Raw genomic sequence first — 26,846 nt, forward strand, 5'->3', positions numbered from 1 at the left:
TCATCTGTCAAATGGAGATAATAGAGCTACCCGACGATCAGCTGGTGACGCAACCAACCCAGCGTGGACCATGCTAAGTGCTCAGTAAGCGACAGGTGGCCTGTTATCAAAGACCCAGCCTTCCCCCCTCCTATCAATGGAAACCTGGGTGGTAATGTAAGGGCATTCATGGTCTCCCACCTATGGTGCCAGCAGCCAACCCAGAATGAACACTCAACCTTTCTCGGTTGGTTAGAGCGTCGCCAATACACCAAGGTTGTGGTTTCCATCCCCAGTTGGGCACATACAACAATCAACCAATTAATGCATAAATAAGTGGAACAACAAAATACTTCTCTCTCTTCCAAATCAATAAAAAAAAAAGAAGAACCTTATTCAGGTCAAAAAGTAGCAATCCAGGCCAGGCCTTAAGGAGAACACCCTAAAAGGATCTTAGGAACTCCACCCCATCAGTGATGAGCAGGAATCAAGGCCTGGGGAGTATGCCCGCTCTGCCCTAGCACTGGGCTCCAGCCCTGTTGACTCTCACCCATGGTAGATGGTGGACAAGGGATTGAGGGATGGAGTAAGAGAAATCGGGACCCAGAACAGGGGCTGGCCCTGGTCTTGGCATTCCCTCTCACAAGGTACTTCTCAGAGAGGCTCTGGTGGTTGGCTGAGGCCAAGATGTGGGCTCTGTAGGAAGTGGAAGAGATGCTGAGCACCAGGGGTGGTGGCACCCCCTTGCCCAGCCCTTAGCTGCACACCAGCTCTCTATACAAACCTGTTTATTTCTGTACAAAACCATGTTTCTATTTTACACAAAGAGTACCCCACCCTGCACCCCACTCTCTCCCCTCATCAGTGCCCTAGCCCTGGGGAGCATCCCCCCAGAAGGAGAAGCCTGAGTGAGGCCCTCACTTCTGCCTGCCCCAGCTGGATCGGCCCGAGCTCCACTCTGGAGAAAATAAATAAGGAGGCTTGGGCAGAACCTGTACTGGGCCAGCCAGACTCTCCGCACCCAGTAGCCAGGCAGCCAGACCCTCAGAGGGTGGGCAGGCCCTGGAGTGTGTCAGTCCGTGAACCATGTAGGTGTGTGGAGACCCCGCCCTGGAGGCCTGAGATGCCAGGGTTACAAGTAGGTGTCCTCACTCTCCTGGGACACCAGGCTCTCCTGGGAGCAGTGGTGAGCTGAAACCTGGGGAGCTGAGTCCTGAGGGGATGGGTCCTGGGGGACTGGGTCCTTCGGGGGCACATCCTGTGGAGGACATGCATCTCCGCTGGCGATCGCCATCTTGGCTTGATCTGGCGTTGGGGTCTTGTCCAGCTGCCCACTCGCCTTCTCCTGCTTCTGCTGCTCCTTCGGAATCTGCTTGGGTGGCTTGGACTTGCTTTTGGAGCCAGGGAGTGGGGCATCTGGGGGCAGACGGATGGACGGTGATGGTTGCAGGGTGGGCCGGGGGCCTGGTTCTGCCTCCAGGATGGCCTTGGCACCATGCAGCCTGGGTGGCGAGCAGCACTGCAGTTCACCGCGGGTCTCCTGCCAGCGCCGTAGTTGGATGAGGTGCTCACGCTCAATCTGGCGCTCTGTCACTGGCAACTCGATCACCTGTGGGAGCAGTGACAGGCAGGTGGGCACCAGGAAGAACCTTCCCCTCGGCCTTCCAGCCTGGGTCCCGGCTCTGCCTTGGAGTCCCCCAGTCTGGTCACTACAGGCTGACCACAGGAAGAATGAAGGTCTGGCCCCTGTGGTGGTCACAAGTCCCCTAGTGGTGGTGAGCCAGGCACTTGAGACCCGCTGCCCACAACTCATGACTCCACTCACCTAATTATGTGTCAGCTAATTATAGCCCCTGAGAGAGAAAAATCCACAAAAGAAAGAAAAAAGGGAAATTAAAGCCAAGTTGTGGGTGTGGTACCAGAGGAAGAGAGGTGAGGGGTTGCAGCTCTTCTCATTCCCAAGAGGTCCAGAACGGGAAGGCCCCCAGACTGAGGCCTCGCTGTGCCCCTCTTCTCACTCAGATAGAAGGATGGGCTCTACCGCACCACGCTGGACTGCTGGGCACTGAGCTTGGTACCAATGACCCACCCTCGGGGGCAGAGGGCCCGCACAACTCCCCCTCCAAGTGGTGAGGGGAAGGTGTGGCCCGCACCTCCTGGACCAGAAAGGCCTCCTGCATGATCTTGGGGCTGAGGCTGCGCAGCCGCTCGATAGTCTCGTACTGGCCCTGGCAGGCCTTGAGCTTCTCCGGGGATCCCAGCGCATGCTTCAGCAGCACCAGGCCCACCCGGAAGATGATCTTGACTCCTGTAAGGGGGAGCAGGCAGTGAGCGCAAGAGGGCCTTTAGGGAGTTTCTGAAAATAGAGATCCCCTGTGGGCTGGGCTGGGGGCAGGAGTGCTCCCCAGAGCTCAACCTGGTACCTTCGCAGAAAAACATGTCCCAGACGCGCAGCACAGAGCTCCAGGGCAGGGTGCGGGCGAAGGCACACATGAACCACTCTGTCATGTAGAGCAGCGGGTCGATCTTCTGCCGGCTGAGGTGCTTATGGGCCACAGGTGACACCTTCTGCAGCAGAGAGAAGAGGATCTCCCCATCCAGCTGGATTGCCTCCTGGGGGAGCAGTGAGACCATGAGCATGGACCAGCATCAGCCCGGGCAGGGACTACAGCCAGGCCCCAGCACCAGGCAAGCACTCATTCATTCCTCAGGTGGCTACTCCTACAGGGGCCAGCCTCATGCTGGATTCTGGGATACAATGATGAACCAACAGCCAGCCAGTCCCCCTTGTGAGCGTGTAGTGAAGACATGAGTCACAGGAGCAAACAGACGAGGGGAGTGGGAGGGGGACTGAGTACCTAGAATATGGCAGGAACAGGAACCCTGGGTGAGCATGTGCCACAGTCCCACTTGTAAGGGTCAAGGAAAGCTCCCGAGGGCAGAAAGGAGTTGTTGTCAGAAGAAGGCAGGGAAGGAAAGGGATAGGGGTGAAGCCTGTGCCAAGGCCAAGGCAGGGAGGCACATGGCGCACTGGAGGAACCATGAGTCTGCAGTGGCCAGATAGCTGAAGGCTGGGATGCAAACAAGTACGGAACCGATGATGCTGGCGCCTGGGAGGCCTGGCCCTTGCAGGCCCGGGGACTTAGCTTGAAAGCAAGAGAAGGCTGAGAAGGGGCAGGAGTGCCTGCGGAGAGAAAGGCTTGGAGACAGGTCCTGGGCCCAGCAAGCACTCACCAGTTTCTCGCTGTAGTAGCCGGGCAGGTACTTCTCACAGATCTGCACCAGGCACCAGAATGCTTGCTGTGGGTGAGAGAGACATAAGGCCTTGCTGCTGGGTGTTCCCTGCCCGCCCGCGTGCCTGCCCAGGGCCTGGCGGTACCTCAGCAGGCATGTGCATGAGCAGAACAGCGGCGATGGGTGCCTGGGCCTGGCAGTAGCCCTCCTCAGGTCGGTACAGCGTGTAGGCCTTCAGCACACGGAACAGGTCCTGCTGGCTGGAGAAATGCCAAGCGTGGCAGGATGGCAGGTGTGACTCTGCCACCACTGCCCTCATCTGTGCCGCCCTAGACCAGACCTGGCTCAGAATTTGTACTTCTCTGGAGAGGGGACGTGACCTGGTTGTGGTCACGAAGGGCTCAGTCTCCCATTGCAGCACACAGACTCTCACGTGGCCAGAGGATGGAGGAAGAAAGGGGCTTCCCCACTTGACAGGTGAGAGCAGAGCCTCAAGGAGAAAGCAGGGGCACCTCAGCCAGCCCACCTTTATCCCAGGGATCTGTCTCGGTCCCCTGGCCTGCCACCTCTCTCCCTACAGACCCCTGTTCACCCCACTGTCTCTCACACCCTTTCTCCCCACTGAAACCTGTTTCCAGGGGATGATCAGGCCGGGCAAGTTCTAACACTCTGAGGAGTAAATGATGAAAATTGCCCCAGAGGTAAGAGATGCTAAGAGGACCATCAGACTCAAACCAAAGAAGGAAAACTCTATAGTTTTAGCTCCTGGGCCCCACAATACCCCCAAACTCATTTGACCTCCTCTGGCTCCTGAGGGACAGGGCCTAAAGCCGCTACCAGACCACCACACCCAGCCTGCTCACCCGTGCCCGCCCCGGGACACAAACATCTCGTGGAAAGGGAACTGCCGGTGCAGGTCACGCTCGATCACGTCCAGCCACTTGGAGTCCCCCGGGGCCATATCCAGCTCCTGGAAGCAAGGTCAAGGGGATACATTAGGAGTTAGGATGGCCAGGGTGACACAACGGCCCTAAATATTGGAGGAGCCCCGCGCCAGGAGCAAGGCCACCCAATCCCATCATGGACTGGGCCTTCCTAAGGGTAGGTCAGGAAGCCCAAATGAAAAAGCCTGGGAGGGGCAAAGAGGCAGGGTGGGGAAGGACCTGGAAACCTGAGGGGTGATTCTGGCTCCAGGAAGACCTTGTGGGTAAGAATGTCCATCATAGCTGCAGCTGGAAGCAACGCCTAGGAATTTCATTCAGGACTCACGTTACGTCACATCCTTAAGATGGAAGGCTACCATAAAGGTCCTAGCATCAGACTGTTCACAGATGAGGCCCAGAGAACAGCCACCTGCCCAGGCTTTGTGATTAGAAAAATGGTGGAGTTGCGTTGGGCCTGGAAGCTAGGTTGACTCAGAGCTGTCAATCCCAACTCTTCTGCTACCGGTCTCCCTGTAGGGAAGGTGTGGAGTGTGTGTGTGTGTATGTGCACGCGCGCGTGTGTGTGTATGTGTGTGTGTGTGAGAGAGAGAGAGAGAGAGAGAGAGAGAGAGAGAGAGAGAGAGAGAGAGAGTGAGAAGAGGAAGATCGGAGCTGATCAAAATGGCTTCCTCTTTGTTTTGGTCAAGAATCTCCGTCTCTTCTGCTCTCCCTAACTCTGAGCTCCCACAATCAGGAGCCTGCGGCAGAGGCAGGCGTGCTCATAAGCCACTGTTCCAGCCCCTAGGACTGCCTCAGGGACCCAGCACTCTGCTTCAGGACATCTTGAAGAGCTTTCTTAGCAAATCTACCTTCTTCCACAAGCAACCTTGAAGACCCCATAGGGGTGGCCCTTCCCTCTCCAGATACACCACTCAACACACACACAACGCACACACAGCTCTGTGCTCTGCTGCTCACACAAGATGCACTCACAGCTGCTAACAGGAGGTTGGCCAGGATGCCCCAGCTCTCAGATCTCATTCTGCACCTCTGACGGTCAGAAGTAAGCTACAGATTTAGGTGGGGCTCCCACCCTGAGCCTCCCACTCTGTCCAGGATGCAGTTCCCTGAAACTGAAGGTATGTAGCCACACTGGGAGTAAGACTCTGAAATGGAGAGGCTGCTTGAGTGGGGCCAGGTATTGGCAACCAGTCCAACTGCCCTAATTCAGAGCTGCCCCCAGGCAGACACTCCACCAGATTTCCTGACCTCCAGTGCCAAGTTCTGCCTGCAAACAGCTCTCACCCTCTCCCAGTAAACAGCAGAAACTCTAGGCTGCCCTGCTCTGCCCACCGTTCCTGGGAACAGTGTTCACTGAAGCATGAAGTATGTTAGCAGCTTTCTCATGGTCTTTCTGTCACCCGTCCCAAGAGCCGGGGAGAAACCCTAATGGGTTTCTGGTAGGTAAACTGGGGCAACGCCAGGAAAGCCAACTGCCTCCCACAGTTGGGAGCAGGCTGGAGGAGCTGCCCAGCCCAGGCAAGCCCAAGAAGCCCCATGAATGAAGGGGTGTTCTTATCCTGGCCACTAAACGGCTTCTGACCCCTGATGTTAATTTCTCTCTGCCATCCCCAGGCTGATAACCCCACAAGCAACAGAGGTGAACCATGTCTTGCTGGGTTGGAGGAGACAAGAGAAAGAGTAGAAGCTGGGAGGCCCGGAAGTGTTCGGGGTTCTGTAGTCCTACTGGGCAGGCGCCCAAAGGCCCTAAGCACAGGGCCCACGGCAGTCAGGGCACTGGTCTAAGTGCCCCTTCCTGATGGACAAGAGCTGGGAGGTGGCCCACTGAGCCAAAGAAAGCGAACCTGAGTGACTGTCAAGAGAAAAGGCTGGAATGGGCAGTCAAGTACTTGGCGGGTGGTTCTAGCCATTGCTCACAGCGCTGAGGTCCGGGTGACGCATGGAGGATCACTGCCGTGGGGAATAGCCAAGAGACGAGGAAGGAAGGACAGGGTGGAGGAAAGGCAACTCACGTCAAACTTTCCAGGGTTCTGCTGTAGCTTCACCTTGCCCCCCGACAGGTACTGCCAAGCTCGGCCCCGCAGAGAAGGTGGGATGCCCTTCTGGCACCGCAGACGGATCTGAAAGCGAAAAAGAGGCATGTGCCAATGCATCCACCAGCAGCTCCGCCAGGGGCTTCGTGCCAGCCCAGCCCCTCTGCTGGGGCATGGCAGGCCCTCCGTGAGCACATTCGCAAGGGGAGAAAAGAGGACTTTCCTACTATTGCTACAACGCAGAGCCTGTGATTAGGGGGAGGGGGTGGCTGCAATTAACTGTGCTGCCACCAGGTGATGGCAGAGTCCTCACATCCCCCAGTCCAGTGACAGTGCAGGCATTCCTGAGGGCTACCGCAAATTCTGAATCCTTATCACTATTTTGGAATCAAAATGGAACAATACAAGTTGGAGGCGCCCCATAGGACGTCACCAGGAAGGATCTGCACAGTGCGGTGCACAGCTATAGTCACATGGAGGGTAGCTCATGAAATGCCCAAGAATGTGGCTGGGACACTTTCATGGGGGGAGTGTAAGTAGCCGTGTAGCAGGACACAGCCAGCCTAGAGAGGAGAGATCTCAGCACAACTTAGAAGGAAGATCAGAGCTGATCATAATGGTTTCCTCTTTGTTTTGGTCAAGAGTCCCTGCCTCTCTTCTGCTCTCCCCAGCCCCAAGCTCCCTCGGTCAGAGGCAGCTCGCCTGGGTGCTAAAATGGCACAGGTCCTCCCCACCACTCAAGGCCCGGAGAGGGGAGAGAAGAAGTGCTTGGGTGGCACATGACTCAGACCTAGTGCTCAATTCATATCCTAGCTATTCTTTATCAGGAAAAAAAAGGCCTCCCTGCCCAAACCCACTCTGAAAAACCATCGTATCTTTCACAAATGGGGAAAATGAGGCAAAGAGTGGGAAGAATATCAAGGTCATACTGTCAGAGGCGACCACACCACAGAGGACCCCACCAGCTCCGAGCTACACTCCCAGGCTAGAGGGGTCCAGTCCCATGCACCTTTGACCTCACTGGCCTCTCAGAGCCAGACAGGAGGCAAGCTCACCCTGGGCTTGGGACTGAATGAGGCTCTGAGGCAGCTTCCCTGATCGAAGTATCAGAATGACAATACCTAGGATTCTATCAGAATGGGGTGAGGGGATCTTTTGGGTTAGGCTTGGGAAGCAAGGTCAGCCGCTGGAAACTAGCTCCGGCTCTTCAGGACTCGGCTGGACTCTTTGAGGCTAGGCTCTTAGGAGCTAGGCTCTGCCCTTCAAGACTAGGGTCAGCTCTTCAGGTTTAGACTCGGCTCTTGGGGGGTAGGCTCCCCCCTGCAGCACTGGGTTCGGCTGTTCGAGTCTGGGTTTGGCTCTTCGTAAAAAAAAAAAAGAAAGAAAAAGAAAGAAAGAATGGGGGTGTGAGGGACCATGCCTAGTAGTCTGTCTTCAGTAAACGGAGGGGTGTCCTCTCCACCCCTCCCATCCCAGGAGGATGCCTGACACAGGAGCTCCAGGGCCTTGGAATCACACCTACCTTCCCCTCACCTGGAAACCCCCTCAAACAATCCCACTGAAACCCTCAGAGGAGGGAGCACAGAAAGCCGGGCCTTCCTGATGACCAGCACAAACAAGAGAAAACTTTCCAAGGGTCAGAGAGAGTCAAGAACCAGGAAGGAGGCAGAGGCTGAGGGCAGTGGGGGAAGGCAGAGTCACTGGTCACAGGAGCCAAACTGAAGCTCTGGGACTGCCTGCAAAGTGGGGGGGAGAAAGGGAGCGGAAGGGAACTGCCCCAGACTCTGGGAACAGTTTCCTGCTGCTGTGGGACAAGGGTCTCCTTAAGGAAGCCACTTGGTCTGGGCAGGTTTTGACAAAGGGATGTAGTGTGGCCCAGAGTCACAGGCCTTTAGGCTCTCCTCAGGGTCATCAGCCAAACCAGCCCCCGCCTCATCACAGCCCTGTCATATGTGGTCTGCCCCAGAAGCCCCTGGAACACCCTCAGTCCACTAAGGTTCTCGCTCAGGCTCAGGGCTGGGGAGCGAGATTCAGCATTCAGCTAGCCTTTCCCGTTCTGGCCTCTGGAATCCTCCTCAGCACAGAGGGGATCTCCACGTGCCTGCCTTAGGGAAGAAGGCAATGATGGGGATCAGCAAGGGTAAAGCAGCAGAGAGTGCTCGGGTGAACAGAAAGCATAAGGGGCTATCATTCTCCAAGGCAACGCCTGGGGAAAGGAGGCCGCTGTGACTGCAGCTGAGCTCACTGCTCCAGCAGAGCCATGGGGGCAGACAGCATTCTAGCCACAGGGCTGGGTCCCCTCCTGGGGACTCTGGATAAGTCCAGGAGAAGTGCTGGGTCTGAACACACTTCCTGAAACAGGTATCGTCCTTCCTGTGCCATGACTTCTTCACCACAGGGAGAGCCCAAGCCTGCACAGTCAGGCAGGCAAACCTCCCAGGGCCAGTGTGGCCACAGCCGAGGGGGCAGGCGTAGAGCAGAAGGTTAGGGCCTCTGGGTAGGGGCGGGGGTGAGGCCTCCTGTGGTGGCCCCTGCTGGGCAGGGGTAGCCCTCAGCCTCTAACCACAGTGTCAGGGAAGCAAAGGGGAAGAGGAAGTGCTGCTGGATGCTCTGCTGAGAGGAACTCCCCAAGGCACCCTTCTGGAATCCCCGTTTGCAAGGGAGACTGCGGCAAGAGGTGAGAGCCACTAGTCGCCACAACAGACAGTGGAGGAGCTGAAGCTCAGATACGAGCCTGAGGGGTGAGGAGGCAGGAAAACAGACTCCAGAGTCAGACTGGAGGCAGCTGAGGAGCAGCTGCCTTAAACAATAAAAATAAATTAAAAAAGAAGAGAAAGAGAGAAAGACATTCTAATAAGCAGCAAAAAATGAGTGCCCTAACGCCCACATAGAACAGCAGGAAAGAGCCCAGGCCTCGCTGCACCTCTCTTCCCTGGGCACAGGGCTTTACAGTCACACCTCCTAGGAGAGCCTGGCAATACTTGTCATTCCCACGTGACAAGTGAAACTGAGGCTGTAAGGGCAAAGTTACCCAGCTAACCCTGGGCATGAAGAGAGGAAGGCAGTGGGGCTGGGCCCCAGCTAGGCCCTGCAGCTAGCTGTGCCAGCCTAGACCACACCCGTGTGCCAGCTGATGACAGTGAGCCAGGGGTTCACTCTCTGCACTAGGAGCTTATGCAGAGACCCCAGCTGTGAGGCTCTGGACAGACCTCCAGTAGGCCAGGGAGCAACCAGAACCTGCCAATGGGGCCAGAGTACCAATACACACACATCTAAGACATTCCTACCAGACAATAGAGTTGGTGCCTAAAGATAGCCTGACTAGACAAGGCCCACTCGCATTTTCGTTTTCATGACTATTAAACTGCGAGGTACTTTTCTTTCTTTTTGCTTTGGCCAGGAGGCAAAAGGAAACTCATCAAATTCATCTAGAGGGTGAAGAAATCCCCTTAGTGTGGTGATAAAGAGCATAGGCACTAACATTATTTGATACTGGGTTCAAATTCTAATTCTGCAGGTCATCTGTAAAGTGGGAGTATCACTGCTACCTCACTGGGCTGTTGTAAGGATTATCCAAGCCAACTGTCCAGCACGCGGCCAATGCTCGACACGTTAGCTGTTATCAGCATCATAAAGTCCTCCCCAGACGTAAGCAGCAGTAAGGACACCCCCAGGAGGCGGTGGAGGAAAGCTGCCTGTAAGGGCTTTTAGCTGAGAGTGGCTTTGAAGTTTGATTCCAGGACAAACTCTGCATGTGTCTGAAGTCACGTGGGAGGACCAAGTGAAGGCTGGGCGCGCCCTCCACACAGCTTCTGTTCCCACTGCAGAGCTTAGATGGGGCACACCTAAGGCAACTGGCACCTGGAGAAGCCCCTGCTCCTCTAAGCTAATACAGTTTCTCCCTCCTCCTCCCCCGGCTACCAACTCCCAGCCCAAGGCCCAGGGCTGGGCCCCTCACCTTTTTGTGCTTCTTGGCCATCCACTTGTCCCAGTTGTTGAGCATGTCCAGCCACTTGGACTCCCTCTGCCTCAGCACCTCCAGAGGGACCTCCTCCAGCCTGTGGAGCAGAGGGCAGGGCCGATCAGAGGTGCCAAGAGAAGCAAAGGCCTTGGCGTAGGCCCCGGCCAGCAGTCGTCAGTCCTCTTTCTCCCCCTGCCCTCCATCCCCGCCGTTCCCTTTGGGGCTGCTAACTCATGAATGCCCTGAAAGAGATGGGAGGAAACTCTGCCCCCTCCCTGAAAGGCACAGTCCAGAGAGACATCAGGTTCAAGTGCCTACTCCCCCAATGTGTCAAGGGGCCAAGAGTCACCATGTCTTTCTGAGGCAGAGGCCAGAGTGCCTGCATTTGTGCACCAGAGCAAAACATTCCTGTTCTAGATCTGTCTTGATAAATCAGCCTCTTCAGAGGGCCTGCTTGCAAAGCTCAGAGGTGGATGAAAAAACTAGTCTAACGAGTACAGAAATAACATGCTCACCTCTTCACTCCAGCAAAACTAGTTACTCATAGTTTCCCCAATTACACCCTGGCCCTTTCCCACCTTCCAAACTTTGCTCATGCCAGTCCTTTTGCTGGAACGCTCTCCAAGTTGTCTCTACCAATCAAAATCCTACACACACATCAAAGCCCCAACAAATACCACCTGTATTTGTACATCCATCTACCAACTGAGCAGCTATCACAGCTGTGTGGGCATTGTTCTAGGGCCAGGGCATCTGGGCAGGCTGTGGGGAAGCAGTCATGTGACCAGACCAAAGTCCTGGACCTCATGGCATTAACTTTCTACTGGCACTGAATGCTCAGTGGGGAAAAGACCTTAGCATGGAGATCCGCCCCATGCAGGCAGACATGCCCCAAAGCAGCTGAGGCAGGCTGGGGTAGGAATCCCTGGCTTTGCCAGAAGGTACTTCGAGTGAGTGGGTTTCCTCTAAGGAGTTCGTCTCCAGGAGGGCCAATGAGAAAGAGGAGACTAGCATTTGCAGTCTGAGTATTTACATATGTTTTACTACTCAATCTATAGAGCAATATCAGTAAAACAACAACAAAATGTATATGTGTACCTCTCTATACACACTCTCTCTTATTAAAGTTATTTTTTAAAGTGGTGGATTATGGAGCTTGTAAATTTCCTTTTTGTGCTTCCTTTTTTTTTTTTTTCCAATTTAAAAAGTACTTGACAACAGTGAGAGGTAAGATATCCAGAGAGGGCGTCTTGCTCAGAGTGAAACAGCAAATCAGTGGAAAAACCCAGACTCAAACCCAAGTCAGCTCCTAGCCAAGAGCCTGCACTCGGTCCTGCCTGACCTCCCAGAAAGGAGGGGCGAAGGCATGGAGGCGCCTGGGAGGAGGCTCTCAGGAACAGGACATGGTGAGGCCAGGGCTTGGCCAGGCCTCAATTCTGATTCTCTCTCTGCCGGAAGGAAACGCACTGCTGACTTTTACTGGTTAGAAGAGCAGAGGGAGGAGCCCTGGCACAGCCGAGGCCTCTGAGACACAAAAGGGCAGGTCCTCTACTTCAGTGCAGGTTTTCTGGGGAACTGCACACGCCTGAGAATAGCCTTAGCACCGAACAGCCGAGGAAGGACGGCAAGCGGCGGCCAACCCGGCCACCCTGGGCACACGGACACTGGTCATCCCGGTCTTAAACGTCTGACCCTCTCACTGCCTAGAGGCAAAATCAAGGCCTGAGGACACTCCCCTCTCTCCTTGAGAAGAGAAAAGCAGAGACCACGCCTTCAGATCAGGTCCTGCAACCCCCAAACACCGAGGAAGCGAAAACCCCAAAGAACCGTGCATCACAAGCCATCCTGCCTTTCACCACCTACAAACACTCAACTACACGAGTCAGAGGAGGAGCCTTCTAGTTCCCTGAATGAAAGGGAGTCAGTCAGCGAGAAGCTTTGGCGGTCACGGATGTGGAGCATATCTGGTCAAGTCCCCCCAGTTAGCAAATGAGGGAACTAAGGCTCAGAGAGGGCCAGGCTTTCACCTGAGATGACCAGTTTTCAAAGAATTCCCACGTAACACATGCCTATTTGACACCTCGGGTCTGTCTTTGTTGATAAGCTCTGATTGCAGGGCCTCAGAAATATCCACTTTTCCCAAGTGCAGACTCACAGGGGAACTGCAGACACACAGGGGAACACATTCAAGTTCTGTGCTTTTTTCTGTAACTGATGACAGATAACAGCTTTGGCAGTTTCAAAGCCCGAACATCAGACCGCAAACCGGAATTTCAATCGGGTACAAAACAAGCGACCGTATTTCCTGGATGCCAAGACACTACTGATTTTCAGCTACACCATTGATTTGGCAAGACTTTCTCAGGAATATACAAAAAAAACCCACCACTTCTTTAAATGTACATGTCAATGGGAAGCTTCTGTTTTGATTTTTAAAAGCTTAAACTGAAAAAATGCTGAGAAAATGTGGTCATTTGAATGCCTTCTCCTCCAACAGCAGAGGAGTGTAACCCTCCTGGAGGTGGTGAGAAGGAAGACACTGAGGTCTGGTTGTACCCAGCACTCAGCACATCGCACGCTCTCTAAGTGCAGGTAGACTTCCCTTTATGCACAGGATGTACCCTGACGAGTTGTAGGCTACCTACTTATTGGAAGTCAGAAGAGTCATGTATCTTTTAGTCTAATCAGTGAGGACCTCAAAAGGCATCTGATCAAACTGCTGTCTGATATAGGAATCCCTTCCACAGCAGGCAAGTCCCTTGCCCTCTCTGAGCCTCAGTTTCCCGATATGACTAGGTGGTCTGCATTGTGAACTGACCCTTGAAAGATGCCCAGAAAGGAGCCATGAGATGAAGTTGAGGCTAGGCTGTCCCTGAAAACAGCATGATGGGATAGAGGCCTTGAGGTGGCTTCTCCCGATAGTGGGAGGAGAACATGAGCCAATTTCTAGTGACCGGGAAGCTGACCGTGTGGCCAGTTTAAGGGACCAAATGGTCCATGGGGATGCTTCAGGTCTGAGGGCCTCACTCACCCTTCAAAAAACCCCTCTTACCCTGAAGGAGTCTGCAACCAAAAGAACTTAATGAGAACAGTTTCTAGCAGCCCAGGTTAAAAACGGGCCCTAGCCGGTTTGGCTCAGTGGATAGAGCATCCGCCTGTGGACCAAAGGGTCCAAGGTTCGATTCCGGTCAAGGGCACGTATCTCAGTTGCAGGCTCCTTCCCCAGCCTGGGCCCTGGTCCAGGCTCGTGCAGGAGGCAACCAACCAATCAATGTGTTTCTCTCCATCGATATTTCTCTCTGTCTTTCCCTCTCTCTTCTACTCTCTAAAAATCAATGGAAGAATATCCTCGGGAGAGTATTAAGAAATAATAATAAAATAAAATGAGCAACTCATTACCGGAATTTGCTCATCTTGCTCTGCACTATCCCTCCCTAACAGGACTGGGTCTTAACTTCCCTAACTCGCACCACGCACCTCACAGGTGTTCAGATGTCTGCCTGGTTTTCACCATGACATCATTACTTCCATCTGCATTGCATTCGGGGCTACAAGCCACTGCTGCCTATAGAAATTTTATTTGTGCCCCTAATAGTTCAGTGAGGTGGATCCCTCCTGGATTAATTACTATTTCCATTTGGCCCAGGAGAAACTTGACCCAATCAGAGAGGTTGTATGACTTGGGCAAAGTCACAAAGCTAATAAATGGCAGGAACCAGGACTTCCCCTCTGTCACAGTGACTCGTGTGCTGTTTCTGACTCCCTGGGGAAGGCTGTCGGGAAAGGAGGCTGTTCTAAAGACTCGGCCGTAGAGCTCTATCTCTGGGGCTCAAGTCCCTAGAGACAGCCTAACCCCCTCCTCCTGACCGCCCCAGGGAGTGCTGTGCCCATATCTAGCAATGCTCCGTGAGCTCGATATGATGAATGGGTGCAGCTTTCAACCAGAACCTCCGTTGGAGACAGCAAGCCTGGGCAATGTTCCATTTGCCAGCCACCCCCTCCTGAGGGAGAGCGGCCCGGAGGAGGCAAAGGAGGGCCGCCAGGAAGCCCCTGGTCCCAGATTCTGTTGGGCTCTTGGGCTGAGCTAGGCTTAGCTGTGCTGTGCTACGCCATGGTCCAACGTGTCAGTGGCACACCACTGGCTCCATATGCTCTGCAGGCTCTCAGTTCCCTAGCCTTCTCCCCAAACCCAGAGGTTGGGGGCTTCTAGGAGCTCAGAGGGACAAGACTGTTTCCCAAGGCTACTGAGACCGCAGGTTGGGGTTCCTGCTCCCCTGGTCCTTCTAGCTGTCTGCTTTCTGCCCAGGCATACCACAGCCCTTCTGGTTGGCAGGCTCAGTCAGGTATGGTCCCTGTGCCCATGACCCCTTTGACGGTGGAAGATAAACCTTGGTTCCAAGGAAGCAATCTAAGCCCCTTCTCCAAGCTTTACTCTGCAAACCAGCCCGAAGGAAGAAAAACATAGCCCATCAGAAAGCCGAGGTCACAGGCCAAAAGGATTGATCCTCCTCATCACAGCCACTGGGGAGGCCAAATGGGGTGTGGGGGAGAGTGAAGCCTACCAACCTAGGTTTCCATTGCAGATCCTCCACCTGAGACCATGGGCAAAATACTTGCCCTCCTTAAGTCTTACCTTTATCTTTAAGTGGGACCATTACACACACCTCACAGTTTATAGGGCTTCAATGAGGAATAAATATATAAGGGCCCAGCCTGGTGGGTGGCCAGCAAATAGTATTTGCAGCTTACCTCACACCTGCACATCCCTTTCTCATCTGACTGGTCACAGGCACATACACATGCGGCAGGGCAGGATTCTCCTCATTTTACACAAAAGCAATTGAGGCCCCAAGAGATTAAGGAATTTATTTAATGACACACACGCTATAATTCCTGGCTTCTGACCCCAGCTCTACCACTTTATGGCTGTGTAACGGGGCAGACAGCGCCACTCTCAGAGACTCGGTTCCCCTTCTGTAATACGGAGACATGCCGCCTTCTCGAAGGGCAGTGGTAGAGACAGTAGAGCTGACACATTTCCAGCACTGGCTGTCTCCTGGCTCTGCCAACCACTACACAGGCACACAATTCCCCAAGGAAGTAGCTTCCATTATCGCCATGTAACAGACAAGAACACTAAAGCTCAGCATGGCTGAGTAATGTGCCCGAGGTTACACAACCTAGAAGCGAAAGCTGCCACTTGGTCACTAAACTGTCCAATAAAGACAGAGTGCCCACATACAACACCGCTTCAATGCCTGTCACATCTCCTTCCCTTCTTCTGTCCCACCTAGTAGAGAGCCGCTTCCCTCTGTGCAGAGAAAGGCAGGAGTGAGCAACATGAAAATGTGGAAAACTGAGAGAGAACACGGACAATCACAGATCCAGGGACAACAGGGTCCCCTCTCCCACCAGGAGCTAGAAGAAGAAGGAGGATAAACAAAGAGCTGACCTACTTTGCACACTGGGCAACAGCTTCTGGAGTTCATTAACCTAAGAGCTGGTAATGACTGAAGTATAAACGGCTTTTATGCCAGGGCCATAATAACCGATTACAGGAAACTGGAATGCAAGAGAGGGTGTGTTGGTGGTGTGCAAACGGCCACAGTGAGGGCTGAGGCCTGTAGCCCAGAGGATAAGTGATCTGCCCGAGGCCACACTGTGAGTCAGTATGGAGAAGGAAGATGGTGGGTAGCAGCCTGGTGCTCCCTTCTGTGGTCTGGCAGCCCCTGACTTGGAGGCAGGGCAGTGTCCAGGCTCCCTGTCTGGGTGAGAGAGTCTGCCTTGCTTCTTCCCGCCCCCCCCCCCCAATACTCCCAATGCAAAGTAGTTCTGGGCCTGCCTCCCGTTCCCATACGGAATTCCCTGGCTTTGCTCTTTCCAGCCGTGGGTCAGTGCACAATGGTAAACAGGTTCTCTTGACCCTTCACTGGCCTCGGTGCCTTGGGCCTCTGCCCAGCTCTCCACTCTGCTCAGCTTCAACACCCTCACCCCCACCCTGAGATTCAGATGGAAGAAATGGTTCCTTTAGGCACCCGCCCTGCTGGCTCAAAAAGCAAGGACGCCCCCCTCCCCCACAGCTAGGGAAAGGCACTGACCAAAACAGAAACCCCCACAACAGCTCTCTCCGACAACTACAGAAAAGTGTGGAGACTATTTACAACTGAAGACACCCTTTCCCCAAGCCCCACCCCTACCCGGGAAGAAGAGTGCTTGAAATTCCCCATCCGACAACTGGGTCCTCAGACTGCAATCTCACTGTGGGCACCTGCAGCCACCCTGAGTGACGTAAGGTCCCCTTACACATCCTTACCAAATTGCTAGATCTTACTGATACTCCTTACCAAATCTGTCTTGACTCACTACTTACATAAGGTCCCTCTTCAAGGCCCCCTGCTGCCTTCCTTGTCCCACAGAAATCTCAGGCTACTCCTATTCCCTCTAAACATCCCTCTTTCCCCCAGTCCTATCTCTAGGTAGCCCTCCCTGAGCTGCCCTCCCTCACCCCTACCCCCACTTTTATTCAGTCCCACTCATCTTCTGAGGCTTCATGCAGAACTTCCTCTCATCTCCACAAAGCCTTTCCTAACTACACTCCAGGAATAAGTCATCATCAGCACCTCACTATATTCCATACACATCTCTCTAGGGACTGTGTTCCAGGCCCTGAATCTACAAAAATGAAAAGATACATTCCTTGTCCTTGAGGAGGTCAATCTGGCAGAGGAGACACATGTGTGAGTAAATAGCACACATACAAGCCACAGCAGCACGCAGAAGGTGTCAGGGGACTGCAAGAAGCCCCCAGGGTGGGAGCAGGATGTTAAGGGGACGCTTTAAAGGGAAGCTGACTTTTGAGATGGTCCTTGAAGGGTGACAGGACATAGCCAGATGGAGAAAGGGGGAAGGGCACTCCAGGTGGAAAACCCAGTGTGAGCAAGCAGTTAACAGAACAGGGCCCGGCTTGTTTGGAGAATGTGAGCAGTCCAGTAGAGCAGGCGAGGCTTGTCCACCCAACTGTCCACTCCGCTGAGGCAGCATTCCACAAAGTCGTCCCTGGAGGGCAGGGGCTCTGCCTGTCTCCTTCTCTGCCCTGTGTCCGGGGCCTAGACCAGAGCCTAGCTGCTCTGTGTTGACAGATTCATTAGCTTTGTGACCTCGGGCACTCAGTTTGTTTTCTCCTCAGGGAGCTAGGAATTGTCCTCCACCTTAAGATCAGGTGGGTAAAGCAGACAGTGCTTGATAAAGAGCACTCCCTCTCTGGCCTGACACCAGCTCTGGATGTTCCTGGAAGCCCAGCACAGGACTGAGCACAGATGTACTTGATGATGGCCTTTTACAACATAATTCTAATATCCAATTAACATAACTGAATGTCTGCTGTAACACTTACCAGGCACTTGCTATGCAGCAGACATGGTGCTCAGCACTTAACTCACCCTATTCCATTTAATCCTGATAAGCCCCTGGGAAGGTCCTGTAATGATCATTCTCCTTCTGCAGATGAAGAAACTCGGGGTTCAGCCAGCCAGTCCGTAACTATCCAAGGCCCAAGGTGAGCAGAGGACACCCTAGGACAGTGATGGCGAACCTATGACACGCGTGTCAGAGGTGACACGCAAACTCATTTTTTTTGGTTGATTTTTCTTTGTTAAATGGCATTTAAATATATAAAATAAATATCAAAAATATAAGTCTTTGTCTTACTATGGTTGCAAACATCAAAAAATTTCTCTATGTGACACGGCACCAGAGTTAAGTTAGGATTTTTCAAAATGCTGACACGCCGAGTCAAAAGGTTCGCCATCACTGCCCTAGGAGGTGATCCAGCCGCTCCTGCTCTATCACTCAACTCCAGAACTGAGTGCTGTCCACCCGCTGAGTGCACACCAGCTCTGCTCCCAGGGAGTTTGGATCTTAGTGGATTCAGAGCCATAAACTGTGTGATGCTTGACAACTCATTCTGACTTTCTGGAGTTTGGTGCCTGCCTCTGTAAAATGGGGATTACAATGATAAGTACGTCTCGGAATTAAACGAATTAAATGAGGTGGTGTCAGGGAAGGCCTGGTCCACCAGGCAGGCTTTCGTATGAAATGGCAATACCATGTGACTATGCTGGGAGGATGGACGGGGTCACTCAGAGGCAGGCCAGGAAGGCCGGGATGAAAGTCTATAAAAAACACAGGAGGGTGGTGGTAATTATGAAATAAACTCGGGCTCCTTCCACAAGTGACTGCCACTGCCCAGGAGGGCACAGGCCCCAGGCAGCCTGTGGCTGCACGCTTTGAGTGACTCTTTCAAGAGACCCACCTCTGTTCTCACTTCTGCTTTGCCTTTACAGGCCAAGGAGAAAATTAGGGCCTTCGGAGTCAGGGTCACCTGAAGACTCTGTTCCAAATGACTCACTGAGGAACTGATGGGGGATTTCCAACCTGCCCTGGCAGGCCAGAAAGCACCAGACTACAAGCTGAGTGCTATCAGCTCCTGCCTCACCCCCAACGCCCAAGGGTGAGCAGGCAGCACAGCACACGAGACAATGTGGATCTTCACTTCACACCCATGCTTCCTTGCTCCCTCACCATTCTGCCAAGACCTGAAGTGAACCTCTGAGTAAAATTCATACTCAAATTTTAAGAGTCCCTATGTGTCCTGGATTCCTTACTTTGTGGCAGAGACTATGCTTTACTAAGGTTGCCTCCTAGATCCTCATGACACCCCTTCCCCCAATGCTACCACCTGGCCCATGTACAGACTCAGAGCGGTGACATGGCAAGAAAGCAACAGAGCCAGGTCTTGAAGCCAGATCTGCTGGTGTTCTGAACCCAGGCTCTCCCAGGCCCAAATCTGGGTTCTTTTTTGTGAAACCAAGACAGAGAGGGAAGGGAAAGCAGCAGCATCCTCCAAAAGTCGCTAGCCGGGAATGATCACTTCTGGACACAGACTCCAGAGCCCAGAGCGCACTGAGGAGGAACAACCGTTCTCTGCACTGTGTTCCTAGGCCCCCTCCCTACCCACCTGTTTCTGCCTTGTCTTGGGCTGTGTGAGCAGCTGTGTGTGAAGAAATGGGACAGGAAACATGTCATCCACTATAATAACTAAACCAAAAAAAAAAAACACGACTTGAGAAACCTAGTAGAAGAATAGATACTGAGAGTGAGCTGAAGTCTTAAGGTTGGACAGGGAGGGGGAGGAGAAGCCACAGGTGGCCACTGGCTTTGGGAAAATGAAAAATTGGAAAGGAGGAGTCCTTGGTTCCAGGCCCAGTTCCATCACTTGCTCAGTCTGTTTCCTTGTCTACAAACAGGGTCACATAATACTCACCCTACCGATTTCCCGTTGCTTCTGCAAGGATTACACAATGGGCCTGAAAGCACTTTGCAGACCAAAGAACTAGACAAATCAAAGCATCTTTTGATTTGATTATACTCCCAAAAATATGAGGGCCACTGGTCCTACATACAAAGAGAGATCCTTTCACAAGAGGAGCAGAGCAGGCCAGGAGCACTGGCCTCGGTAGGCTGTGCCGTGCCAACTCCTTGCATGTGTGTGGTGCCTCATAAAAAACTTCTCAAAGCAGTTTTCGTATATTCCAAGGTCAGTTTCAGAATGTTAGAGGCAGAGGAACTATTCAACATCACCCCATTAAAACTGCCTCAGTTTATATCTAGGGGAAACTGAAGCTTAGAAAGCTTAAGCAATTTTCTCAAGGTCACATAGCAAGTTGGGGGCCCTAGGAGGCCCTGGATTCAGGTCTGCTGACCGCCTGTTCAGCAGTCTTTTTTACACTTACTCCTAACCCAGTTATCTCATTTGATCCTCACAATCCTTCTATACATAGGCCGTGCCTTTAACTATGTGTTGAACGTCTGACATCCTGCTAGGATCTAAGTTCTGGGAGGGCAGGACCAGGTCTGTATCCCCTAAGCCTAGCACATGGCTGCACATACAGTAAGTGCTGAATGAAAAACAGGGAGCATTAACCCCATGGTCAGGTGAGGGGACCTGCCTAAGTTGCACACCTACAAAGGTCAATGGTGGAGCCGGCAGAGCCCTTTCCCACTACGAGCCTAAGTCCACATTTACAGCCAGAATCTCTCAACTCTGAGAAATGGCTGGTTGTGCTCCTAAGGGCTGAGGTGTTCGCCTTCTTATAGGCGCTGGCCTTGCTTCCACCCATCCCAGCTGAGGCACCAGCTCCAGGAAAACAATAATGACTCGAGGTGAGGTCAAGCCAGCCCTCAGCTATCATCTGCCTCCCCTTGATCAGCTAATACTGTGCCTAAACCCCAAACCTACCCTGCCTAGCTGCACACCTCCCTAAGGTAGGTTTTCCATGCCCTTCGACCTTACTCCTCTCTCCTTGCAGCCTTCCTTGCCATCCAATATGTTTACTGGGCAGAGACCACAAAGCTCAGTACCATTCACCCACCCCCTCCCAACCAGGCCAGCTAACCCGCTCTCCTACTGGAGAGAGACAAAGAACCCCTTGATGTGCCCTGGGCATGCCAGCCATGCCAGGCATCTTGGGGAGCCCAGGGCTGTGACAAAGCAGAGTCCACAGCAGCTTGCTGTCCACTCCAGAGGAAGATCACAGTCATCCTTCCCTCCCAGTGGCCAGACAGCCCCCAGATGGGTTCTGTGAGAGTCCAGAGCACTTCAGCCTGTCCCAAGCCTGCCCAGATCCCTATCAGTCCACACAGCCAGTCAGGCACTGGGCCCTGCTGATTTGCTGGCCTCTTCATCCTCATAGCTCCGGACCTCTCCCAGGCCTCTCCATAGCCCCTCCGGGCTTCCCAAACTCTCCCAACTAGTCTCAATACCACCTTGCACGCCAGCACCAGACTGACCTGATGAAACGCAGGAGACCTCAGTCTGCTATTCAACGCTAGGCCTGGTCAGCCCAACCTACTTTCCTAGCCTTCTCTTGCTTCACATGATCCTCCTGCTTCCTGCTCTTCTTGTCATCTCTGCACACATTTCTCAAACTTTGTACACGATTCCCTCCCATCCAATGGAATGCTTTCCCTTGCTCCTTCTGAGCTCTGGATCAAATGCCACTTCTTTTTTCTGGGCTCCTATAGGTGGAGCTGGCTGCTCCTTCCTCTATATTCCCAGAGCAACCACATACCTCAAGTATAGCCTGTACTGCTCAACATTAGAATGACTTGTGTGTGGTTCATTTTCCAACAAGTCCGTGAACCTCTTGAGGGCAACAAGGCACAGATATCTTGTTCAGTTCTGTACCCCTGGTCCCTATCACAGGGGCTGGCAGAGTAGGTGCTCAATCGATGTTTTGTAAATAAGCCCGCTGCTAAGATGGATAAACTAGCAAAAGTAACCTTGGCTTTCTCTCCCAGGCTCCTGAGTCTGCTTCCATTTCCCTACCTGAAGCACAGTGAAGAGCTAAACTGTGAGAGCCTCTGAGGGCATAGAATGGAGCACGGCGGGGCGAGAAGAAGGGAAAGAGAAAGATGAAGTAAAGGAAGCTAACGCTGGCAGCTGCCCTGAAAGCCTGGAAGGGGGCGTCTTCAGGAGCATTGGTTTGCCAGTGGAGCAGGCAGGACTCCAGAGCTTGACTGGGGAAGGAGCACTGAGCACCTTCTTTCCCCACCTTAGTGTAAACAGATTGGGTGACTGGACCAGAGCCAGGCCTCCCTGGCCCCCTGGAGGTCCTGTTTCAGACACAGATGCTCGGAGGACAAAACATCAAGCAGGCCCCACCACCTTATCTCTTTCCCACAGCTTAGGGTTTCCTAACAGGCGGACACACAGGCACCTTCCCAGGGTAGCAGCTGCTGCGCTGGCCCCCTCCTTCATCAAGTCAAGTCTTGTCTGAGGCTCAGAACACCCACAGGGCCACCAAACCGGATTTTCCTTTGAAGCTGGAGGATGAGAAGGAGGAGAGAAAATGGAGGGCCTGTGGTCTAGTCACAGACCAGGGCCCACATGTGCAATTGCCTCTTTCCAGATGGGCCACCCAGGGACCACTCTATTGCCAGCTCCATGCTCTCTTGGGAACTACACTAGTTCAAGAAAATAGGATGCTCTGAGCTTGTAAAGTGGAGAAGGTGGTGGGAAGGCAGGGAGGCAGGCTCTGGTCTGCCAAGAGGGCCTGGCCATAGCCCAACAAAAACCTGGCACAGATCAAACTATCAGGATGCCAATTAGCCAATGCTATGATTTACAGTCATAGGGCTGCCATAATTGGCTAGGGGTAGTGGGGGACCCAAGGGACAGCAGAAGTGAATCCGCAGAAGACAATACTGCTGTTCCAGATGTTTCTCCCCTGGGCCCAATTCCGATCCTTCTCTCCCCTAACAGGAAGCCAACACCCACGGGATCCCAGAGAACACAGCTCCTCACCTCATCTGGCCTGTTGCACTGAGCAGACTGAAGCTGGGTGGGAAGCTCCAGCCTCAGGCCAGTCCTGGCGATCACATGGGAAAAGCAGAGGGAGGTCAGGGTACCTCCCTGAGGCCAGGTGAGCTAGGATCTGTCTCTTCCCTTCCCTTCCTGACTACCTCCTCTATACTACAGAATGGACACCCCCCGCCCCCCAAGTAAACAGGTCTGCTCTTCCCACCCCCAACGCCATGGGAATAGAAATGACTCCTCCCACCTTCCCTGCGGAGGACACTTTTCCTCCCCTTCTGGTCCTTCCTGGGCTTCAACGGCCAGCTCCGTTCCCAGCCAAGCCAAAAGCACTAAGGCTGCCAGCACCCTGTCTGTCCATGCCACCCACAGGCCCTGCGCTGGCTGGCTGCTTTCTTTCCTTTCCCCACTTACTGGCTTCTGCTCAAAAGCGGGTAGTGATCATCTCAGTCCCACCAAAGGTTCCCTGCAGCGTAAGCTCAAAAGACAGAGAAGGTAAAGAAGTAGAAAGGCCTAGGACTAGGAATCAGGATGGGGTTCAATTCCTGATGTTGCTCCTAATAGACTGAAGAGATAAGGCTGCTAATCACTGCTCTCAGGACTCAGTTTATCAATCTGTATGATGACAGCCATCTCTAAGGTCACTTCCAGCTTTCTGACTTGAAATGCCTGTCAGTAAATGTCATTCTGTAAATAAGTATTAACTGAGCGTTTACTGTGCTGCAGGCCTGCGGAGACAAGGTAAGTCTGGTGCCAGCCCTATAGCTGATGGGTCTAATGAACTGGTCATGACCAAACACCCCACCTGCTGAGGGAGTCAGCAGTGCTGAGCTGAGCCAGGGAAGGTGCCGGTAGGTGGGTTCCTGCTAGGAACCTTATGTTCTACCTGCCCAGCACCTGATTTTCCGCTGGGACCACAGACCATATTAACGGATGGTGAAGGCAGCGGAAACTGTCCTGACCTGGGAGTCAGAAACCCTGGCTTCAAGTCCTGGGTCTGCTAATATGCTGTGTAATATGAAGTAAGTTATGTTCCTCTCCGGGCCGCAGTTTCTTCATGTGTATAATGCGTAAGGGTTAAGTTGATCAATCTTAAGATCCCTTCCAGCTCAAACAGTCTATGATTTTAAGATGCTCTCATGCCGGGCACCTAATAGCCACCTGAGTGGGATAGCCTCTGGCCTCCTTTTCTTCCCATCCTCCCAGCCCCCAACAACTGTCAAAACTGACGGTTCTGAGACAACCTTTGGCCCGGGATGCCTGAAATGGACCTTTAATCTGGTGTCAGAGTCCCGCCATCTCCACTGTAGCCATCAGTGCTAATGTTTCACTTCTCTGGAATAGCACATGGACTCCTAGCCCTCAACCACGAGACTGGGTTCAGGGCGGTCACCCTGAAACTTCGCATAACTTCCCCTCTCCAGCCATGGGCAGGGACTTAACTTTTGGCTTTTCTGGAACCACAACATAAACAATGCAGGGAACATCAAAGCTTTCAGACACCAGAGATTTTAGGGTGACCTACAGGGTCAAGAAAGTGAGGCAGGGAGAGAGGAGGGGACCTGGGACCCCACCTCAGCCCAGGCCTACAGACACCAGCGGTGCAGAGGCGTCTGCAAAGCCTGGGTCTGTGGTTAGAGGGTGGGGGAGACAGATGTCTGGCGGCCTGGTTGGGGACGACAGCCAAAGGGAGGTGCTCCCACTGGGGCCTCTCTCTGCCTCTGTCTACAAATACCAGAGGTACGCCCTCATTTTTCTCCTCAATTTTCAGACCCTTAGAAGGAAAAGAAAGAAAACTAGCATTTTCTGGGCCACTCCTGCGCCAGGTGCTGTGCTAACCCCGTCACATACCTGATCGCCTTTCACCCCCAGTCAGGCTGGAAGGAGGCGTCATTGTTGCCCTTTGCAGAGAGCAAACAGGCTCAGAGAGCGGGGATCTGCCCAAGGTCACACAGCGGGAAGTGGGGTGCTTCCTCTCCGCCTTCCCCACTGCAGCACGGCCCTTACCCTGCCGTCTGGTTAACCCTGTAAACGTGCGGTGGGCTTTCCCATCTCCCAGAATTCACCAGCAGGTCCCAGCTCTCCCTTCCAAGAACCCACAGATGCAACTGGAAACCCCTTCCCACTTCCCAAGACCCCACCCCTCCCGGGGCCCTGAGCTGCTGCCTGCCCCTCAATTGGAAATACACCTCCATCCCCTTTGGGGTCTCCCGGGCTCATCCCCAGGGAACTGTGACAACCGGCTGAGGCCTAGGGTCCGAGTGAGGGGCTGGCTCAGCCTGGGGTGAGCAGCTAGTGGGGAGGGGAGAGCCTCCTTAGGGGAGGGGCCTCCGCGTCTCCAGGGAAGCACCCCGGAAGTGACCTTGACGGGGCTGCCCGTGGGGGGTGGAGCTCTCACACTTCCAGCAGCCGCCAGGGAGGCTGCAGGGGCCCTGGGTGGTCCCAAGCGGTGGGAGCGGGGCAGAAGGGCCCCGGGAGTAGGGTCCCGGCCCCCGCAGCGCTGCAGGCCCCCAGGTGACTTTAGGGGGCTGTCTCTGTTGCAGGGGAGGCCCGGCCCCAGGGAGGCCTGTCAGTTCTCTGCAGAACGCTGGTCTCCGCGACAGGACAGCTGGGGGCGGGGGGGGGGGGGGGGGGGGGGGCGCTGGGGGTCCAGATCCATCTTCGCTCAGGGGCCCGTCGGCCTGTGCATCCATCTCTCTGAGGCCTGGGCCCTGGGGGTTCTCCCCAGCTCCCCGGCCCCCCACTTCCCTGCCTGGCGGCTGAGGGCCTGGGTGCTCTGGGGTCGGGGACGGGATGCTGCTGGCTCCCCGCCTGCACCCCTTCCCCAGGCGCCCATTTGCAGGGGATGCACAGAACCGGCCGGCCGGCAGCCCCACTGGAGGGGAGGCACTGACCCCTGTGGGCGCGGGAAGGGGGCGGTCTGCCCACCTGCCGGCCCCCCTGGCCCCTGGGACAGGGAGACACTGGGACCCTCCTGCCAGGGGAGGGACTGACTGTCCAGGGGTCTTTGTTTCTGTTCTGGAGCGAGAAGGGGGCAGGACAGTCTGTCCCTCTGACCTCTGCCTAAGATGCCCCCTGGGGAGGGGCAGCCAGGAGGTGAGGCACGGGCGCCTGTGGGTCCTGGGGTGCGGGAGGGTTGTTGGGGGAGGGGCCGCCATCTGGGAGCCTGGGGGGGGGGGGGGTGGCAGTGATGCCGGGACAAGTGTCTGTCCTGAGTTTGGGAGCAGGACCCTGTCGGCCCTTCCCGGGGGGCAGGGGGGAGAAGGGGGGTGGGATTAGCCTGTGGGTCACCGGTCGGAAGTGGGTTCGTGGCGGGGACGGGTCGGTCTGCCCGGGGCATCTGGGGGCGGGGCGGGGGGAGAGGGGTCGGCAGTTCCCGGTTGGGAGAGGGACGCGTCGGTCGGTGCTGAGGGCGCTCGGTCCGCGTCGAGGCCACCCCCCGCCTCCCCCCGCGGGTCCCGCGCCCGGCCCGGCCCCCGGCCCCCGGCCCCCGGCGCTACTCACGCGCCCTCGGCGCCCTGCGCGCCCACGATGAAGCCGAACTTGTCGATGCGGCGCTCAGCGAAGCCGTTGGCCTCCGAGTCGGAGCCGAGAGAGCTGAGCTCGTCGGTGGCTGCCGCGTCGGGGCCCGGGGCCAGGTTTTCGCGGGTCCCCGACAGGCTTCCCCCGGCCGCGGGCGATCGCGGCCCGTTCTCGCCAGGGCTCTTCGCCATCACGGCCGCGCCCGCAGCCTCAGCCTCAGCGGACACCTCGCCACCTCAGCCGCCCCAGCCGCCCAGCCGCCGCCGAGGCCGCCGCCGCCCCGCCCACGCACCGCACCCATTGGTCGCGGCAAGGCCAGAGGCGGGCTCTCCTCCCATACCCAATGGGCGACGCGGACCCCGGGGTCCGCCCACCTCCCCCAGGACGGCGCCAACAGGCCCGACGTGAGGAGGCGGGGCAGTCCCACTTCCCCTCGGGGCTGCCAATCACGGGAGCTCACCTGAAAGCGTTCCTCTGGCCTTTCCGGGTTGGCCGGAGCCGGGTCGGTCGCCTGTAAGGCCGTGCGGGACGGGGCGGCGGGCGTCCGCTGAGGATTCCGCATCTTCCTCCCGGCTCTTCGCGAGACCCCCAGGACGTGGGTGAGGATGATTTCATCTGCTCATTTATGAGGGGCTCGGAGGAGATTCAGGATGCGTTCGGGGACTAGCAGCCCCTTCCCCCTGCTCACTGCTTCTGGGGCTTTAAGTGAGCTCGTGGGAGACCTTTGACAACAACCAGCCCCGGCCCGTTTGGCTCAGTGGATAGAGCGTCGCCCACGGACTGAAGGGTCCCGGGTTCGT

General features: G+C 54.8%; 1 protein-coding gene across 1 annotated transcript; it reads right to left on the reverse strand.

The window, feature by feature from the left end:
- Window positions 1-750: 750 nt before the first annotated feature.
- Window positions 751-26,299, reverse strand: TBC1D10A (TBC1 domain family member 10A). Its single transcript, XM_070399370.1, has 9 exons — window positions 26,029-26,299; window positions 10,149-10,248; window positions 6,170-6,277; window positions 4,077-4,183; window positions 3,359-3,473; window positions 3,214-3,279; window positions 2,403-2,592; window positions 2,133-2,287; window positions 751-1,588 (listed from the first exon to the last, which is right to left on the reverse strand). The coding sequence occupies exons 1-9, from the start codon at window positions 26,235-26,237 to the stop codon at window positions 1,112-1,114; spliced, it is 1,527 nt and encodes a 508-aa protein (XP_070255471.1). The 5' UTR covers window positions 26,238-26,299; the 3' UTR covers window positions 751-1,111.
- Window positions 26,300-26,846: the final 547 nt, after the last annotated feature.

This window comes from Myotis yumanensis, unplaced genomic scaffold (assembly GCF_028538775.1).
Source record: "Myotis yumanensis isolate MYYU_CA2020_CCGP unplaced genomic scaffold, mMyoYum1.0.hap1 SCAF_19, whole genome shotgun sequence".
NCBI lineage: Eukaryota > Metazoa > Chordata > Mammalia > Chiroptera > Vespertilionidae > Myotis > Myotis yumanensis.